The sequence below is a fragment of the Toxotes jaculatrix genome, chromosome 17, assembly GCF_017976425.1.
Source record: "Toxotes jaculatrix isolate fToxJac2 chromosome 17, fToxJac2.pri, whole genome shotgun sequence".
NCBI classification, from domain to species: Eukaryota; Metazoa; Chordata; class Actinopteri; family Toxotidae; genus Toxotes; species Toxotes jaculatrix.
Window position 1 is genome coordinate 66,379 of NC_054410.1, and position 20,404 is coordinate 86,782.

Sequence of the window (20,404 nt, forward strand, 5' to 3'; positions counted from 1 at the left end):
ATTGACAATAAAAAGCCTTGAATCCTTGAATATATATATATATAGAGAGAGAGAGAGAGAGTGAGTCTTTTTCTGACATAGCAAAAGAAGACATTCTAATGTCCTCATCCATGTTTAGGGTGTGGAATAAAACCAGTTTCTACATGTCAGTAAGGGTTGTGTTATGGTTATATTATTCCTCACGCTCCGGAAACAGTGAACAAGCGAACACTTTTTTATTTTTCATGAAATTACTTTTTGAAAATTGATAAATGCCAGAACTGAAAAATGACTTTTTTTGATTTTGCAAATATGTGAAATATGAGAACACCACCTGGGCATTAGGCGTGGGTGGAGGGTCATCAGCTTCATCAGAATCAGAAGCCTTTATTGTCATTGTACCAGAATACAACGAAATTATAGCAGCCTGGAGGTGGTGTTACTCCAATCTAAATAAATAAAAAAGTATGTACAAATAGTATAAATAAGCAGAAATAAAAATAAGAATAGAAATAGAATAATACTTATAAAAATAGAATAGAATACAAAGGTGCTGCAGTAGAAGAAAATAGTGCAAGAAAGAGAGCTAATATAAATATTGATTGTTGTTATTGCACATAGAGACAGTGGAGTTCAGCTGCATAGTGCAGTGTGTTGAGGTGTGTGTATGTCCAGTTAGAAGTGGGGTGTGATTAGTGTGTGTTCAGGATGGTGACGGCTTGAGGAAAGAAGCTGTTCCTGAGTCTGTTTATCCTGGTTCTTATAGACCTGCCAGACTGCGGCAGGTCAAACAGGGGGAAGGCAGGGTGGGTGCAGTCACCGGTGATACCAGACACTCTGTTGAGGCAGCGAGACAGGTAAATGTCCTTCAGGAAGGGGAGAGGGCATGATCCTCTGCGCTGTCTTTACCACCCTCTGCCGCTCTGCTTCAGTGCAGTGGGAAAACCACACTGTGATGCAGTAAGACAGGATGCTCTCGATGGTTGAGCGGTAGAAGGTTACCAGCAGTTCCTGACTCACATTGTTCTTCCTGAGCCCTCTCAGGAAGAACAGGCGCTGCTGTGCCTTCTGAATGAGCTGTACCTGGGCCCGGTGTGCTGTGCTCTGTAAAATCTCCCTCACTCTGCAGCCTCGCTCTCCTTTCCCTTCCTGGCATTGCTCGACCACTATTTTCTTTTTCTAAATAAATGACTTTGCCTCGTAGCCTCAGTTCGTAGTGTCTCCCTTGTGCTGACCTGCTTTGCCCGTGCTGCGTTTATGTTTTGGTGAGCCAAAGACCATTTTCCACTCTGTTCTATTTTATTCTATATCTCTGTTCTACTGTGTTCTATTCTGTCCCGTTCTGTTCAGCTGTAATCTGTTCTGTGTTGTTTCATATTGTTTCGTTCATACATGTAAACAACTGAATGCTCAGTTCCGGACTTCCTGTTTACGAGGTCGGATGTTGACGGAGCAAAAGTCCGCATGCGCAAATAGTGACGTATGTCTCGGCGTTCCCGTTCGCTGTCGCGATAAATCCGTGTGGAGCTCGTCGGCTCGCGGCGTCTCCGCTTTGCTCCACTTTATTTCTCAAACTCCGAAATTTATGTGAGCGGGTTTTATTGGAACGAAACGCGGCTGTGTTCCGTTTACTTTGATGTAAGTAAAATGGCACTGCTTCCTATATGTTGAGTTTTTGTAGCGGCTAGCAGGCTAACGAAATGCTAATATGTCCCGTAGCGTATTAGCATTTGCTAATGGACTGAACATTAATATTACTGAACGTTAATATTGAACATTAACGGCACTGAAACGGTACCGTTACCGTGTGTTAGCGTGTTTCATGATCCAGTCGTGTAGAGAACACGGGACAAGTTGGTACCTGAGGAGCTAACGAAGCTAGTCGCTACCCGATTCAGCTGCTGAGCTCCGTTAAGTCCGTCAGCTGATCCCGGGAGCCGTACTGATACCAACCACATCCGGTCTGGATATGAACTCTGACAACAGCGTTACATTGGGTCGAGTGTTCCCGCTGTAGGTGACTACCGCCGACGGTGGAGGAGCATCTCACATCAGAGACGGTGCATCTGGCTGCGGGTCCACATGGGGAACAGTGCGCTGAAGTCTCACCTGGAAACCTCCCAGAAGACCGGGGTGTTTCAGCTTACAGGGAGAGGACTGCAGGAGGTGAGAAAGCTGCTGTCTCCCGTCTTCATTGTTTACATCGAAATACAGTGGAGATTCACACTAACGCCACTGTACTGCACACAGAAACAAGCTGTTGGCACCAGTACACACAGTAAACAGGTGATAACACGTAGGAAGGTGACACAGGAGTCAGATGCTCAGTCTGGATCCTGGTGTCACTGATCTGAGCTTTGTGTCACAGTAAAATAACAGCAACAGGACTCAGACCAGTAAGACTAACTGGAATATGAATCTTATGATATTTAAATGAGGAAGAAAAACGTGTTGTCTCTGTATTACATGATGCTAAAACTTCTCAAACTTTTGGGGAACAGGGAATTTTTTCCTTATAATCCTCGCGCCTGTTACAAAATGTTTACTGCCATCTGTACTCCTGGATGCCATGGGAATTATTCAGACGGCCACACATTTTCCCAGCTCAGTCTTGCTTGTCCTGCCCAGCACCTCCTTGCAGAACAGAAAGTCCTCCAAAGTGTCTCCTTCCCAGGGATAGCGCACCATAACTACCAATTAAGCTGCACTGGAAATGTCAATTTGTCCAACTGAGTAGAAAATAGCTCTCATGAACGCAGCTGCCTCTGTGCCAAGCACAGCTTCACACACTTCCACCACCGCTGGAAGCACCAGTTCCTGCCCCGCTCAGTTTGTCTTCTTACTGTTTCCGATGCAAACTCCAGGTAACTGTCGTCGTATTTTCTGAGTTTAGCCGGTTTGGCCTTGGCATCATTTGATGAAGCGGACAGACTTAGATATGCGTCCACTGTGCTAATTTGCTAGATCCTGTTCTCCTGAGCAAAGTGACAGATTTATGTGCTGCGCCAAAATCATTTCAGAGGTTTTTAATGTCCTAACCTGATGTAAGTGAACGTCATTGGCTCAGAGTGTTTTGTTTTGTTTGTTTGTGCAGTACAACAGAATAAAAAACAGTCACAAATGAGCATTTCAGCTGATTACATTCATTTATTGTTGAGCTGTTTCTCTGTAGTTTTAGCTGATGAAACCAGGTTTGTGTTTGTGTTGTGTGTAGTATGTTTATACATGAACACAACAGAACAGTGAATCCACAAGCACTTAAGTTACTGTCTCTGCTCCCAGGACTTACTGACCCCGAGGGTGGGGGGGGTGGGGGTGTTTCAGTGTGCTGCTCCTTCTGCTTGGAATCAGGTGCAGAATGATGTGAATCTCCTGTTTCTCCCTAACCCTGATGCTTTCTGCTGTTTGTGTTGTTCCTCCAGTTTCCAGAAGAACTGCAAAGGCTCACCAGTAACCTGAGGACGGTGGACCTGTCCGGGAACAAGATCGAGGTTCTGCCCGCGGCCATTGGAAACTTCCTGCACCTCAAGAGTTTGACGCTCAACTCCAACAGACTGAGTGAGTCAGAGCGTCCCCGCTGACCCCTCAGGGGGGTTAGGGTTAGGACAACAGTCTGATGACCAGCGCTGACTCAGGTGTAATCAGCTCTCTCAGCTCTGTGACTAATAATTACTTTCATTACTGATGAATGTAACTAACACTTATTGATTAATAGTCTCAGCTGATTAACCGATTCACTACTTTGCATTATTATGGTCAGTAATTATTTCAGCAGCACCAGTTCAGACTCATTCAGTTAGAGGATATAACACTGTCTGTGTTATACTGTCCTTTCTGTCCTCAGCCAGTGTTCCCTGTGACATTGGGAAGCTGAAGAAGCTGGAGACCCTGAGTCTGAATGGGAACCGAATCCACCAGCTGCCCCCCACGCTGGGCCAGCTCAAAGCCCTGCGGACCCTCTGCCTGGCTGGGAACCAGATCTCAGAGTTCCCCCCTGGACTGGCGGCCCTGAGACAACTGGACCTACTGGACCTGTCCCGAAACCAGATTCAGAACGTCCCTGCAGAGGTGTCTGAGCTGCAGGCTATTGAGATCAACCTCAACCAGAACCAGGTATCTCAGAACCACGGCTCGCAGACATTATTAGAACATAAACAAAGCCAGGTACCAGAGAACCCAAACTAGAACCAAGTACCCCCATGTCTCACTGTCCTTATCAGAGAACTGAGACAGAATTAAACAAATCACTAGAACACCAAAGTAAACCAGATACTAGGACCCAAACCAGATCCTCCAGAACTTTCATTTGAATGGGTCAGCTGACCCTCCATGACCGGCCTCCTCCTGACTGGGGCGGGCGCCGCCCACCTCTCGTCATGTCACCAGCTGGATGACAGTCAGGGAGATAAACGTCAGGTCTGGACTAACTCGCTCAGGCCGAGCAGACGAAGGGCAGAATGGATGGATATTGGATGATTGATGGATGAATAATGGCCTCCACTCGTTGTTGTTGTGGCCAGTGCTGTTAATGAACTGTTCTGATTTGTCTGATAAAACGAGCTCGGTTCAGTCACCATATAATCAGTGACGGCTGCGTGTGGAAGGAGCAGTGCAGTGTCTGTGAGGAAAGAAGCAGCTATCACACTGCTGCTGGTCCAGTTCAGCTGATTCCAACTGGCCCCAGTAACCAACAGTGGTTGCTAAATAAACCGTCAGCTGACTTTCCTTCTTCTCCCGCCAGATCTCGGTGCTGTCGGCGGAGGTGTCTCGGTGTCCCCGTCTGAAGGTCCTCCGCCTGGAGGAGAACTGTTTGGAGCTGTCCTGCATTCCTCTGTCCATCCTGAGCGACTCCCAGGTGTCTCTGTTCTCTGTAGAGGGAAACCTGTTTGAGGTGAAGAAGCTCAGAGACCTGGATGGATACGACAAGGTGAGAACACGTCTCTGTCCGGCTGCGTTCAGGGTCTGTGGGACAGAGTCTATAACAGGCACAGCTCAGGTGATTATAATCCTACAGAGTGGATGACAGCAGTAACTATAATCCTCTCTGACACTGGTGTGTCTCTGAGGGACGTCCTCCAGTCTAGATTCACATTTGAATATTTATCTGCACATCTGTTTGGATGTGCACATGCATGAAGGCAGATAACCTGTGAGTACAGCGATCTACAGGTGGAGGTGGCACGTTCTCACCTGCTCCTGTGACATCACAGTCTGTACAGCAGGTGGTGTTACCTGTCAGGTGTAAGAACAGAATTGGCAAAGTAAAACTAAACTGAGCGTGACAGAGATGATGTGTGTGTGTGAGCTCCGCTCAGGTAAACTCCAGATTCATTCAGATGAAAGCGTCAGGATTTCAGGTGGGACACACTCACCTGGACACTCAGAGAAACGCTCGTACGTGTTTCTGGTTAGAAACACTGATGCTACAACCACACTGATGCTGGTCACGTTTCTGTATATCGGATGGCCCCTGCTGGCCCCTGCTGGTCTCTGCTGCTCTCTGCTGGCCCCTGCTGGCCCCTGCTGCTCTCTGCTGGCCCCTGCTGGCCCCTGCTGGCCTCTGCTGGTCTCTGACAGTCTCTGACGGTCTTTGGCGGTCTCTGTTGTGTTCCCTCTGCAGTACATGGAACGTTTCACAGCCACTAAGAAGAAGTTTGCCTGAAGACCCTCACTGACGAGTCTGGGATGTCAGCCGTGGGACACGGGGACAGGGACTGAGGACCTGCTTTTCTTCGTCTCGCCTGACATTGATGACGTCTCATCTTCTTAACCCTTCTGACATTTTAGAAACAGAAACTAACCCATGAACCAGAGCTGAAATGATCAGACGTCCCTGCTGTTTCATGGAAATGTTAAAAATAGTGAAGCTTTGCTTGTTTTGTGTGACAGGGAACGTTTCGCAGTTTGAGACGCTTGTCCCACGTCTTTCTCCTGACACGCGTTTCACTTTGCCGTTCAGATGTTTTTCACAGTCCTTTGTCCTTTCCATAGTTTCATTTCACCACCAGTGTTTGCACTTGTGAAACAACATGGTGGTGGTTCCTGTGAGCTTCAGGAACCTGCAGCTCACCTGCTGTGAATGTCACAGCGTGCTATAAACATGACAAATATCACATGAACCGGAAACAACAAGAAAACACACGATGTGGAAGCTGCAAGAATAAAAGCAGTAAAGTTTGAGTCAGAAGAGATGAAGATATCAGAGGAGGAGGAGGACTGTTTTATTTTAATGTTCTCTAAACATTATCACTCTTTCTCCTTCATACGTCACTTAACAGAGCATCAGTTCATCAGAGGAAAAATGAAATAAAAAGCTGAATGAATCCTGTAGTTTGTGCTTCTCACTGGTTAATCCTCCTTCATGATGTTTAAGGGACACGGGTGTGTGTGTGTGTGTGTGTGTGCGTGTCCTTGCGTGTCCTTGCGTGTGTGCGTGTGTGTGTGTCCTTGCGTGTGTGCGTGTGTGTGTGCGTGTGTGTGTGTGCGTGCGTGTGTGTGTGATTTAAATGATTAGAAGAAGAACTGTGATAATGATGTTTGCTGGTGTTGAGGTGCTGGAGCCGGATTTCTCTGTTTTTCAGTGTGGACAGTAAACGTCTCTGTGTGGACAGTAAACGTCTCTGTGTACCTGTCTGACATCACATCACCTGAACACCACTTCACCACAGGTGGAACATCTGTGTTTTATGATTTAATAATGAAACAGGTTCTTCTGCTTCAGTGCTGAGGAGGAGGAGGAGGAGGAGGAAGAGGGAAACTCTTCATCACTGTACCTGAGCTCTGATGTCACACCACCAGGTGGCAGACATGCTCAGTGAGTCCTTCATCCTTCTCTCTCCCCACACACACTTTTGACATAAAGCATTCCTCAGCCCCAACCTGAACCTGGGACTGGCCTGAACCCTAAAACCAGGTCTGGACCCTCTAACGAAACTTCTGAGGCTGTGAGAACCGGCCAGAACAAGACCGGACCCCCGAGACCCGGAACTCAAAACACAAAGACAAGTACGCACACACACACACCACATTCCTCAGGGAGCAGCTAGTGTCAAGTTGGACTGAGTGTGAACCACACTTCCGGTTATGTGTTCAATTAAATAATAAATACAATGAAATAACATTTAAAACTTAAATACAGATTAAATTAAACAGTACAATAAACAAAATCGAGAAGTAAAAGTAGTTTAATGGTAATTAAGTCAAAGTTAATTAAGTTAAAGCGTAAGAATTGGTCAAACATCAGCAGAAAGCTGGTTAGCATGCTAACTTCAGTAGATATATGACATGTCTTTGACATAAGGTCAGAACTGTTACCCCTTCACATGATGTCTTTGAACGTTACACATTAAACAGATTAAAGGCGGATACTAAATAAAAGCTTTTAAAACTTTAAAGCTTGTTGTGCAGCTGGTGGGCGATGTGAGATTTAAGCAATGTTCAAAAATTAAAAGTTTTGCTTATTAAATAAAATTTGAACAGCATCATCAGCTGCACTGACGTTTCCGGATTGTTTGATCGCTTTGTTGGACATTCATGTGGATGTCTTTTCTTAATGCAAATCGTTTGCTGCAGGCTGGTGTGATTCAACAGCACTGAGCAGCTGCTGATCACACAAATACAAACAGTTCAACTTTATTTGGTGACTGATGCAAACATGAAACTGTAAAACCAATGAAACAGACCGGAAGTGAAAAACAGATCATATACATCAATATAAACATGAAATACAAGCTGGATGTAAAACAGGTTGAATCAAATGCACTCACAGGTTTTTGTTTTATATTGAAGGGGCTGTGACGCCACTTCCGGTCTGCTCGTGTCTCACATGTCTAACGTTTCACCTTTATGGTCTCACCGTGGTCTGGTCGGAGTGAGACCGAACAGTCCGAACTTTGTGCGCTGTATCTCCTGCACCAGCAGCAAACTCCGCGTCCAGCCGCCGGTCTGTCCGCCGCCTCTGCTCCAGCTCCTCCGGGAGGAATCCTGTTTTCGGTGAGGGAGAGGGAGGGCGAGCCAGGCTGAAGCAGACTAACCCGGTTTGTGGGTCGGTTTAAAAGCCACCGACGGACACAATGAGAAGATGAAGCGGTTTCTGTGGATTCTGGTGTTTTTCTGGGGGAGTTTTGAATGGACCTGTGGGAGCGGTGAGTGTGAGCGACACGGACAGTTTTGTTCGATTAGTTTTATTTATTAAAGAACTGAAGTGGTTTTAAATGTGTCGAGTCTCCGACGCAGGACTCCGTTAGAAAAGTTTAGTTTTCGTCAAAACATTCACATTTGGTGGAGTGATCTCCGGAGAAGTTGGCGAGCCTCGCACCGAGCAGCAGCTTCTTTTCAGGGAGTTAAAACTTTGTTCGCCGCCCTCAGCGGCCCCAGCCTTTTAAATCAGTAAATACTTTACATTTGAATTGAAATGAGTTTCTTACTGATGGTCGTATTCATGCCGGATCAGACCGGAGAGTCGTGCCAAATGAAAGGGCTCCAACCTGTGCTCTCACTCGCATAGAAACGAGGTTAAAATGAAATTAAGCTTAAATTACGGTATTTTCGAAAGGAGTTTGGTTTGAGGACTCTAAACCTACAGATAGCGCACTGGGCAAAGTGCAGGTTTACGCTGCAGACAGCCTTTATTATCCCACCACTGATGCAGTGAAAGTGGTCATCAGTCCTTTTTAGGACACGTATCTCTGCGACCTTTAACAGCATAAGAAAAAATTTAAACCTTTTTTAGAGAAACTTTGAATTCGGAGTTTTAAAGCGCGAGTAACTGAATTCTGCAGGAAAATTCAATTCAATTCAAATTCAATGTTATTTATGTAACACACGTTATGTCAGGTCAGTTTTCATACAGAGCAAGTTCAGACCGAACTCTTTAAAATACGATGTACAGAGAACCAACACTGTAACAGGTAGAACCCTGGAACAGAACCTGGTTCGTGGAGGGAGAGAAGGAGGGGCAGGTCCTAACGAGGCGTTTCTGAGGTCGAAGTCAGAGCTGGTTAAACTTAGAGTTTAGGTTAGTTACCCAAACTGCAGTGAGTGAGAGTCAGTGTAATGTCATAACAAAAACAGCTGTGCAAACACGTGTGTGTGTGTGTGTGTGTGTGTGTGTAATATTCACTTTCCCTCCTGTGCATATTTTCCTCTTCTTCAACTTCCTCTTTTCACTCCTTTGCTTCTTTTCTCCTCCTCACCCCCCCCCCCACCCCCCCCCTCCTCTCCCTCCTCCTCCTCCTCCTCTCACTCCTCCCCCCCCTCCTCTCCCTCCTCCTCTCCCTCCTCCTCCTCCTCTCACTCCTCTCCCTTCTCCCCCCCCCTCCTCTCACTCCTCTCCCCCCCTCCGCTCCCTCCTCCTCCCACCCCCCCCCTCCTCCTCTCACTCCTCTCCCTCCTCCTCCTCCCCTCCTTCCTGCAGGTGTGATGTTTACCAAGCACCCGTCCAATCAGACAGTATCCCAGGGTAACGCAGTGAGGCTGGGCTGTGCTGTTCAGGGAGTGATGGAGCCGGACATCGTGTGGATGAAGGACGGAGACAAACTCTACAGCACAGACCAGATGTTCATCACACTGGGAGAGCAGCACTGGGAGACCTTCCACAGGTCCAGCACACACCATCAGACTGGGGGGGGGGGGGGGGGGGGTCAGGTGACCCCTGACCTGTCTTATTAACACCTGTACCTGCGGTGGTGTTCACAGCTGCTTTTATGAATTATGGGATTTTTTTTTTACCTGTCTCTGGTCTGTTTTATGGTGTGTGTGTGTGTGTGTGTGTGTGTGTGTTGTTTGATGATTAAATAGCAGATCCACAGTAAATACAGGTAGAGCTGCACCCCCCCCCCCCCGCTGCAGGTGTGTGTCTGCAGGGTTTATTATCGTCTTGTTTATGTTGTTTGTGATGTTTGTGTTTATTGTGATGACGCCTCTCCTTCCCCTGGATCCTCTGCAGCAGTTCAGATGAGTCTGAGGAGGAAACCGGGCCCCTCAGGTTCCTCCCCTCTGATCTGACAGTAAGCTCAGGGGCCCCTGGGAGGGCAAATATTGGCTGGTTTGGGATCAGGAGTGTTTGAAAAACCATATGGGTAAAGTCTTAGAAACTGACCTGAGATCAGCGTGTCTCAGCGAGCGGCGGCGGGTTAATCGGCTTTCTACTCAAATTCCTGAAGAGGAAGAAAAAGCAGTGAAAGGTCAGAGGAACAGAGACTCAGCTCCTGCTGCGTCTCTGACTCTGACCCGGTTTCTGTGCAGCGGGTCCCTGCACATCTCACAGGCGGTGCCACTAAACATTCATTGGTTACACCAGTGCACCGGACACGTCACGGGTCTGTCTCCTATGTGTCCCGATGCAGGGGTGACAGAGGGACGGGATCGTTTGCATCCCGTCCCCGTTCACTTCCATCTTCTCTCAGTAAAGCTGCGGCTCGTGTTTGTGGGACGTGAGAGTCCAGCTTCCACGCGTCGCGCTCGTAAGATCTCTTTGTCTAGTGAGAGGAGTGGGAGGAAGGGTCACACGGCCTAAAGCCTGCTGCCAGCTGCTGGTCAGAGGCTTAAATACAACACCAACCCACCGTCACCGCGTAAACCTTTGACTGGTTTCAGTTCCAGGTTCGAAGGGTTTTCTGTGTGTTTCAGTGTGAAGTCGGTCCAGCAGCAGGACGCGGGTCAGTACTGGTGTGAGGTGGAGTTCCACGGCCTGACGTTCTCCTCTGAGCGAGCCTGGATCACTGTGGAAGGTGAGGAACCTGAATGCACCACAGAGTCCGTTTTCCTGTGACCTGCTGTGACCCCGAAAAGACCCCAGGCCCCGCCCATCCATCAGATTTCACCTCATGTTCCTCTTTTGACCTCTTTACCTCCGGCAGGTGTCCCTCACTTCCTCCAGGAGCCTCAGGACGTGGCCACGTTTCCCAATGTGCCTTTCAACCTCACCTGTGCGGCGGTGGGCCCCCCTGAGCCCGTGCAGGTGCTGTGGTGGCTTGGTGGGATCCAGGAGGGAGAGGCCAGGCCGTCCCCCTCTGTCCTCCACATCCAAGGTCAGAAAGTCTTCTAATTTAAAGATGTGGCTGTTTACCAGGCGGGGAGGCGCTGACACACACACACACACACACACTGACACACACTGACACACACAGCTCTCTGTCTGCAGGAGTCAACACCAGTGTAAAGTTTTACTGCGAAGCAAAGAACACCAGAGGGATCTCAGTGTCCAGGACTGGTACCGTTCACATTAAAGGTCAGTTTACCTGTTTACCTGAAAATGTTCAACTTATCAGGAGCACCCCCCCCCCCCCCCCCACCTAATTTAATTTGGCGCTTTGCACGTTTAGGGTCAGTCTGTGAACCAGAACCAGACGAAATCCAAACATTACTTTAACTCAGACAGTATGTGGCTCTCAGAGTTTACAGCTACAAACACTTTCCAACACACTCCTGCTGTTGTTCCTGATGCTAAACTCTGATTGGACGATGCCTCTGTGGGGGTGGGGTTTAGTGTTGCCGGCAGCTCCAGCTGGACTCCAAGTCCTGAGGATGGTTGACAGCAACATCACGTTGTCATGGAACCCAGGATTTTCAGGTCACTCTGAGCTGTCCACCTGCATCATCCAGGTAACACACACACACACACACACTGTGGGCTGATTGGCAGCTGTCCTTGAGACCTCCCCTCCTCCCCCTTTGTCCTCCTCGTCCTCCTCAGGTCTCGAGGCGGTCTGTCCGGAGGCGGGACCTCCCTCAGCAGGAGGTTCCGGTTCCTCCTCACCTCCACGTGCTGTCAGGTCTGAGGAGTCACTCTAACTACAGTGTGAGGGTCTCCTGTGTGAACGAGGTGGGGGCGTCTCCTTTCTCTCCCTGGCTGCACTTCCACACACCTGAGTCAGGTAAGACAGGTGGTGTAACACCTGGTGCTGACGTTCTCTGTTCTCCCTCAGCTCAAACTTTCAGCGTCTCTTAGAAAAAAGGGGACGAACAGTTTTATTACAGAATCAGAATCAGTGAAACTGGGCCCTGAACCTGATCCAGGTCGGCCTGGGCCCTGAGACACTGCAGGCTCTGGAGGTCGGGGACAGCACCTGTCCTCTGAGAAAGGAGGACCGGAGGTGTGCTCTGGTTCTCAGAGTGCTGCACTGCTCAGCCTCCCTGGGAAAGTTTATTCCAGGGAGCTGGAGAGGAGGCTCTGACTGTCAGCCAGGCGGCGCGGCCCCACGTCCACATCCTGGACCAGAGACATCAGGAGACGTGCACCGAGCAGCAGAGCCCACGTCTCAAAAACAGATCTGAGATCTGCTGGAGTCTGTTTGCTCTGAGCCTCAGCAGCTGAACTCTGAGGCTGGGCTTTTGTATGTGTGTGTGTGTTGGTGGTCCAGCTGGATATTGTCCAGTGGATTCCAGTCCTCTCCGTACAATCAGCTTTTGTCTGTGGCCTCCGTCCGTTTGACGGGACCATGCTGGGGCCTGCAGGCTGTGCAGCGCCACCTGCAGGCTGTGCAGCACAGTCTGTGAACACTGACCTCAGACCAGTCAAATCTGTTGAAGAACAGATTTGACATGTTGGCCCAGTGGTGGTGTCCATCAGCTGTCCCTCTGTCTCCCCTCTGTGTGTGTCTCCTCCACACATCCCTGGTGTTACTCTGCTCCAGCTGCTCCTCCAGCTTGTTGCCGTAGCTGGTCTCTGTCCCCTGAGATGTCCCCTTCTTCTCTTTCAGCAGGGCTTTTAGCTCGTTGCTACCCTCCGTACCCTCCAGGTTGGCACGTGTGGGTCAGTCTGTGTTGCTGCTGATGATACCTGCGGTGTAACTAATAATACCTTTGTGTGTGACCTGTGTACAGTGCCCTCGGCGGCCCCCCGGAACCTGACCTTTGACCTCTCGGAGCAGCGGCTGTCTCTGAACTGGGCGACGCTTCAGGAGGACGAGCTGCAGGGTAAACTGCTGGCCTACAAGGTCCAGTGGACTCTGGGAGGAGAACCACAGGTGAGAGTCAGGACCAATCAGAGGGTCCATCAGAGCCGCACACGCACACACACACCTTTCTGGCATCAGATCAGTCTGACACTGTGACAGCTCACACAGTGATTGGCAGTCGGGCCAAACCTGATCTTACTCGATCAGGTTTTGATTGGTTATTGGACAGTGGTTCTGTTTGTCGGACAGGAAATGGAATGTGTGCGATCATATCCAGAGTGAAGGACGAATCCGAGTGGTGGACGTCAGACGTGGCGACCCTGTGGGAAACAGGCGGCTCACTCTGTGTTTGTGCTTCTGTGTGACGCAGCACAGCGTTAACGTTCTTATCAAACAGTTTTCTGATGCTGGTGACGGCTGGTTAACCAGTGGCTTGGAGAAGTGACGGGCGTTCACCGTACAGAGGCGGGTGCAGGAGCTGTCAGTCGTTCCTCGTTAAATAAAGGTGTGTTTGTGTGTTCTGAGGTCAGGTGTGAGTCAGGCTGACCATGAAAACTCTGCACAGGTGTGTGTGTTTCTCTCACAGCAGACTTTTTTAATCCGGTCGTGTCGTGATCTGATTTTCAGTTTGGATTCGGACAGAAACAGAAAGTTCAGCCACAGCAGTTAAACTTCATCGTCCCACCGAGAGACGTGGAGACGTGCAGAGACGTTTCAGTCCTCGCTCCATCTACAGCAGCAAAGCTCAGCTTGAACACGGGGTGCAGCTGATGGGGAAATGTCCCGTGGCCCTCAGTCAGGACGGCAGCATTTCACTCAGAGGACGTCCTGGTTCTGGCTCGCGGGGACGTCAGTCGTGTCATGTGTTGTGATGATTGAGACTCTGTAATAACAACAGAACCTGAGACTCTGTGATTGGCTCTTTGTCACTGAAATGCATCTTGGGAGTTCTAACCCAGCTCCTCTCTTGTTTTGATGGCTGAAGCAGGACGTCACTGCTCCACACGTCTCATATACCTTCTCATATATGTTTCTTATACCAAGTCTCACACATGTCCTTTGCACGTCCTGTGTGTGTCCAGGAGCCTTTGCTGTTTAAGGAGAACTGGGCTCAGCTGCCGGGCGGAGGACGCTTCTTTAACGCCTCCTTCCAGGTGTCAGCCTGCACCTCAGTGGGCTGTGGACCCTGGAGCCCCCCGGTGCTGGTGCTGCCTGCCTCAGGTAGAGCGCTGTTTCTAAAACCTGATGTTTGCAGTGAGTGTCTGATTATCAGCTGACTGACTCCGGTCCTTCAGTGCGGGTCCAGGTCCAGCGGAGCCACGTGTGGGTGGGTCTGCTGCTCGGACTGCTGGTGGCCACCGTGGTGGGTCTGCTGCTCGCCTTCGTCACTCAGCGCCGAGGAAAAGAGACGCAGTTCGGGTATGAACCGGTGAAGCGGCAGTTAGAGTCTGATGCTGGAGCAGGAGCTGACTCTGGGTCTGTGATTCTCTGTCCTCAGGTCGGTCTTTAAGTCTCCGGGTCCCGAGAGCTGCGTCTCCTTCACAGCAGCTCGATCCTTCAGCAGAAACTGTGCTGAGCCGGAGTCCACATGTGAGTCTCCCGTCTTCACTCCATATCACACCCCAGTCCAACCTCGTTATCTGTTCAGGACAACATGAGACGGACACCAAACGTCCTTCAACCGTCTGTTTACATAAAACACTGCTACCTGTATTGACGGACTGGACTCGGCGGGGCCTGTATTTACCTGCTACCCGTCAGCCAATCACAGCGTCTGTCTGACTGCACAGCAACACAGCGGGTTTGTCACTCTGCTTTCTGAAGCAGCAATGATTAAACATCTGTCCTCCAGATGTTTCCTCTGTGTTCTCCTGTGCAGTCCAGAGGTGACGACAGCGTGTGTGTGTCCTTGAACAAAGAAAACAGAGACACACTCCTGAAAAAGTCAAAAGGTCACAACTTGTACAAGTTTCACTGAATCTACGACTGAACTGAAGACAGCTGCTACTGCCAGTCTCTAAACTCTGTGTGTCTCTGTGTGTCTCTGTGTGTGTCTGTGTGTCTGTCTGTCCCTCCAGTGGACAGTCTCGGTATAAACAATGACCTGAAGAACAAACTTCAGGACGTCTTGATCCCAGTAAGACTGCTCACACTGGGAAACATGCTGGGGAAAGGTACGCAAAACAACACAACAACACACTCAACAACACTGGTCAGTGTGTGTGTGTGTCTCCTCACACCTTAAAATGGCAGTTTGAGGGTTCAGGTTAGAGCCAGGGTCAGGGGTCAGAGGTCAGAGGTGATGCGTTACACCATCGCGTGTCCTCACAAAGGTATGAGCACTAGTGCGTGTGTGTGTGTGTCGTACAACACAAACACAAGGTGCTGATGTGCAGTAAAACTCTGAGTGTTACCCACAGTCCTCTGTGCGTCTCCAACCAGCTGCCGCCATGGCTGCCTCTCACGTGTCTGGTTTTCTTAAATCTCCGTCTGATCATTGGTCAGTGAGGTGGACAAAATAACAGAAACAGCCTCAGTGTAACACAGAACGGCAGCACGAGCTCGGCCCTCCACAGGGATCCTCCAGGTGAGTCAGCACCTGAGCAGGTTTGTTCCAGGGCAGCTCAGGGACACCTGAGGGGCGTCGGCTGCTCAGGGACACCGAGCTCATACACGCACAGCGTCCTCATCACATCCAGATGCTCTGCTGTCCCCTCGTTAGAGGAGCTGTACAGCATCCTGAAGGACCCACATCACCTGTCCACACATCACCTGTCCACACTGCTGCCTTCAGAGAGGCAGTACACTGACAGGCTCACCTCTTTTCACAAACCTGTGCAATGAAAAATATTTCAACTAAGCTGCTATGAGAGTTCAGTAGTTCAGTATCACACACACACACACACGTTTAGATGTTTCCATCGCTGTGAATGTGACGGATTCTGATTCTGATCCATAGATATCAGATACTCTGTGCTTAAATGCGTGTGCGTACCTGTGCAGGTGAGTTCGGCTCGGTGCGTGAGGCCTTCCTGAAGATGGAGGACACGTCTCTCCAGAAAGTGGCTGTCAAAGTGTTGAAATGTGAGTCGAACATTTGTTCTTCATCTTTGGTTTGTTGGGACATGAACTGAGTGAAGAGGAGGGACTGAAGAGTCAGCTGATCTGTGTGTGTGTGTGTGTGTCCTCCAGCTGACATTACTTCATCAGGTGACATTGAGCAGTGTCTGAAGGAGGCAGCCTACATGAAGGACTTCCACCACCCCAACGTCATCCAGCTCATCGGTAACACACACACACACACTACCAGGGGTCAAAGATCAGACTGTTTGATTGACAGTCTGTCCCATCCAATAGGAGTGAGTCTTCACCGGCGTCCGGGCCAGCGGCTGCCGATCCCGATGGTGGTCCTTCCGTTCATGAAACATGGAGACCTGCACACCTTCCTGCTTCTGTCCAGACTGGGAGAGCAGCCGTTTGTAAGAGCCACACTGTTTACACAGCAGCTGGGCCACACACACACACACACACACACACACACACACACACACACACACACACACACACACACACACACACACACACACACACACACACACACACACACACACACACACAGGAGGTGAGTGCTGATTGGGCTGCAGAGCCTCATCTTATTCACCTGATAAAAGACTGAGAGCAGGTTCTGAAGTCCTCCTCCCTGTAATGACCCTGTCCTCCTGTCCGTCCACCAGGATCTGTCCCTGCAGACTCTGATCCAGTTCATGTTGGATATCTCCCGGGGGATGGACTATCTGAGCAGCAGGAACATCATCCACAGAGACCTCGCCGCCCGAAACTGCATGTGAGTCCACCAATCAGCTCCCTGTGTCTCAGGACACACGTCCTCATTACACCACAGCAGGTTGTCTTCAGCTGTCACGCTGTTTTTTACACAAACGACGTTTCAGGTGTGTGTGTGTGTGTGTGCAGGCTGGATGAGAACATGACGGTGTGTGTTGCAGACTTCGGTCTCTCTAAGAAGATCTACAGTGGAGATTATTACAGACAAGGCTCCGTCTCCAAGCTGCCTGTGAAGTGGATCGCTCTGGAGAGTCTGGCTGACAACATCTACACCACACAGAGCGACGTGGTACGACACGCACACACTCAGAGTCAGAGCACAGGAAGTGGAAACCTTCACAGAACGCCTCAGGTGCCTCCTGATGGAGAAGAGTCTAAACATCTAAAGCAACTTGTTCACAGAGTTTCACTCTGCAAACGGTGGCACCGCGGTCAACACCATCAGAATAATGTTAATCTGAAATAATCACAGTGCTTCCCACTGTTAGGACTTTCATATATGTAGAACTGAGAGCGATCAGGTGTGTGGTCAGGTGATCAGTGTACACTGAAGGTTCATCAGTATTTAATGTCCATGTCTGATTCTGGTTCCAGTGTTTGACAGTTGTTCAGTGGTTTGGTCTGATGCTGCTGGTCTCTGATCAGCTCTGTCACAGCGTTATTCATTGTGTGTGTGTGTGTTTGTGGGTGTGTGTGCGTGCGTGTCAGTGGGCATTCGGTGTGACCATGTGGGAGATCATGACTCGTGGTCAGACTCCGTACCCCGGTGTGGAGAACTCAGAGATCTACGAGTTTCTGATCAAAGGAGAACGACTGAAGAAACCTGCAGACTGTAGAGACGACATGTGAGTCTGTGCACACACACACACGCACCCACACACACACACAAACCCACACACACACACACACGCACGCACGCACACACACACACGCACCCACACACACACACACACACACACACACGCACGCACACACACACACGCACCCACACACACACACAAACCCACACACACACACGCACGCACGCACACACACACACGCACCCACACACACACACACACACACACACACACACACCCACACACAAACCCACACGCACGCACGCACACACACACACACACCCACACCCACACCCACCCACACACACACACACACACACCCTGCTCCTGTTGGTGACACGTCCTCCTGTCTCCTTCTCCTTCCTGTGTCTGTGTCAGTTATGAGATCATGCACAGCTGCTGGAGTCCAGTTCCTAAATGTCGTCCCAGTTTCCAACATCTGGTTGGACAGCTGGAGGCGCTGTGGCTCAGCCTGTCCCCCGGCCCCCCACAGAAGGAGCCTTTACTCTATGTTAACCTGGAGGGGGACGAGGGGGAGGAGGGAGAGAGGATCAGGAAGGGAGGAGGAGGAGGAGCCAGGTCTCCGGGGCCGGAGGAAGCGGCGGCGGCATCGAGCTGGAGCGTCCCCTGGCAGCAGGGGACAGTGGACGAGGAGAGGGACTGGCTGATGGTGGGGTCCGGAGCCACGCTGGCCATAGGAGGAGACTACAGGTACATCATCGGCCCCTGTGGAGGCGCCGAGGAGGGGGAGGAGGAGTCTGGTGAGGAAGGGAGGAGGAGGGAGTCAGTGGACGCTTCACCAGAGGAGGCGAGGGATGAAGAGGACGAGGACGAGGACGATGTCATCATTAACGTGTGAGGAAGGCTCGCCAATCACAGTGCTCCTCCTCCTCCTCTCACTTGATTGGACCTGTGCCTGAGCTCATTAGTCAGCTGACCAGAGAGACGCTCACTTTATGGCAGTGAGCAGCAGCAGGCGGGTGGAGATGTTACTGAACTCTGAGCTCAGACTGAAGGTACAGACTGACTGACTGCCAGTGAGAGCACACACACACACACACACACACACACACACACACACACACACACACACACACACACGCACACGCGTGTTACTCATGCAGCTTCAACAATCAGTAAACACACGGCAGGGCTGGCGACCCTCTGCAGTCTCATCACTGCTCGATCGATGTGCAGATCATTGACGGGATGAAAGATGTTCAGATCAGTTTCAGAGTCCAGAACCCAAAGAGCTCATTCAGGTGCTGTGACAGGAAACAGGAAGTCGTTACCTGGAAATGACTCAAATGAATCGTTACTATCAAAATAGTTGCTGATTATTCTGATCATTAACGGATCGATTAACTGATGCAGCTCTGCAGGTATTTAATGAAACAAACAGTAATGACAGTCAGAGCTGAGCTGTTTGACATCAGGACGTTGATGCTGTGAGGAGTTTGATCTGAGCTTCAGTTTTGGGGGACGGGGTGGGGACATACCTCTGACATCTGTCTCCTGCTGTAGCTCCTCACGTATCCTCTGGGGTCTGGTGAACAGACTGACACCAGACGAGCGGAAGCACATTCGTCTACATATTAAGGGAACGTTCAGCTGTCCACATACTTTTGGCGTTGTGCTGTAGCTCAGCACTGAACACACAGATGAGCAGCGATCATGTTAGAACAGAATGTCTCTGTCGATTCGATCTGAGGGATCCAGACCTGTCAGACCGTGGGACGTCTCTCATGAATGAAGACGTCCTGCTGTCACTTCTTTCTACGTTTGACTTCAGACGCGGTGAGACTCCTGTCTCCTGATGAAGAACCACAGTAACTTTCCTGTGAGCATCGAAGGCTGAAGCGGACTGAAGCACGTTACACACTGACATGATCTGGGCTTTCAGGTACAGACTCTGGTTCATCTTCACATGTGATAACAACTAAACCGTCTCCACAGCATCTGAGCAAACTCCATCTGAAGACACTGAGATGTGGGTGAAAGCTCAGGGAAACCCAGCAGGCGGGTACGAAGCTCTGTGAATCACTCTCAGCTTTTCATGGGCTTTTTGTTTAATTCAACTTAATTTGGCTTCATTTAATTTTCTTTGTTTCCTGAGCAGAGTCAGTGTCAGTCAGGCTCCATGTCACAGGTGGTGTCACCTGACAGATGGAAACCAGTGAACACATCAGTCAGGTGATCAGCTGAAAGTGAATCTGCCGCCGTTCAGAGAAATCTGCTGATTTCAGCTCCTCGTAGTTTCTGGTTCAAAGTGAAAACCAGTAACTAAAAGCTGAATGACTGGTTTCCTGAGGGTTTCTGGGAGTTTAACTTCTGCTGACTGACTGTAGACATGTGTGACATTTACATGTTACTAAGGATAAATGGTAAAATAGTAATAATAATAATATACAGCAGTAGTGCAAACAAAGATGAATCATACACACTGATGTCACACCAGAGCTTTCCTCCCTGTGGTGTGTGGTAGTCTGTCATATGGTCTGTGCCGTGTGTGCTGTGTGTGTGCCATGTGTGTGTCTATGCGGTGTGTGTGTGCTGTGTGTGTGCCATGTGTGTGTCTATGCGGTGTGTGTGTCTGTGCCATGTGTGTGTGTGCGTGTGTCTGTGTGCCGTGTGTGTGTGTGTGTGTGTGCCGTGTGTGTGTGTGTCTGGGCGTGTGTCTGTGCCGTGTGTGTCTGTGCCGTGTGTGTGTGTGCTGTGTGTGTGCTGTGTGTGTGTGTGCTGTGTGTGTGTGTGCTGTGTGTGTGTGTGCTGTGGCCTCTCTGACCTGCAGCCTCACGGTGCGGTGGAGATGTTGTATGGACTCTCGGCTTCTGCTCATATTTT

General features: G+C 49.9%; 2 protein-coding genes across 3 annotated transcripts; both read left to right on the forward strand.

Moving 5' to 3' along the window:
• Nucleotides 1-1,458: 1,458 nt before the first annotated feature.
• Nucleotides 1,459-6,309, forward strand: lrrc57 (leucine rich repeat containing 57). 2 transcript variants are annotated; one of them, XM_041060127.1, is made up of 6 exons: nucleotides 1,459-1,617; nucleotides 1,997-2,145; nucleotides 3,402-3,537; nucleotides 3,824-4,092; nucleotides 4,721-4,906; nucleotides 5,600-6,309. In XM_041060127.1, exons 2-6 carry the CDS (start codon nucleotides 2,062-2,064, stop codon nucleotides 5,639-5,641), a joined length of 717 nt encoding a protein of 238 aa, XP_040916061.1. In that variant the 5' UTR covers nucleotides 1,459-1,617; nucleotides 1,997-2,061; the 3' UTR covers nucleotides 5,642-6,309. The 2 variants fall into 2 exon arrangements, with proteins under 2 accessions (XP_040916061.1, XP_040916060.1); XM_041060126.1 differs by having other exon boundaries at nucleotides 1,464-1,617; nucleotides 1,794-2,145.
• A 1,524-nt stretch (nucleotides 6,310-7,833) lies between these two features.
• tyro3 (TYRO3 protein tyrosine kinase) lies at nucleotides 7,834-20,192 on the forward strand. Its single transcript, XM_041060123.1, has 19 exons — nucleotides 7,834-8,123; nucleotides 9,395-9,578; nucleotides 10,609-10,709; nucleotides 10,839-11,009; nucleotides 11,123-11,209; nucleotides 11,468-11,583; nucleotides 11,675-11,855; nucleotides 12,805-12,947; nucleotides 13,961-14,099; nucleotides 14,174-14,297; nucleotides 14,377-14,468; nucleotides 14,957-15,052; nucleotides 15,882-15,962; nucleotides 16,071-16,163; nucleotides 16,236-16,357; nucleotides 16,613-16,722; nucleotides 16,851-17,010; nucleotides 17,430-17,566; nucleotides 17,939-20,192. The coding sequence occupies exons 1-19, from the start codon at nucleotides 8,060-8,062 to the stop codon at nucleotides 18,417-18,419; spliced, it is 2,682 nt and encodes an 893-aa protein (XP_040916057.1). The 5' UTR covers nucleotides 7,834-8,059; the 3' UTR covers nucleotides 18,420-20,192.
• The last annotated feature ends 212 nt before the right edge of the window (nucleotides 20,193-20,404 follow it).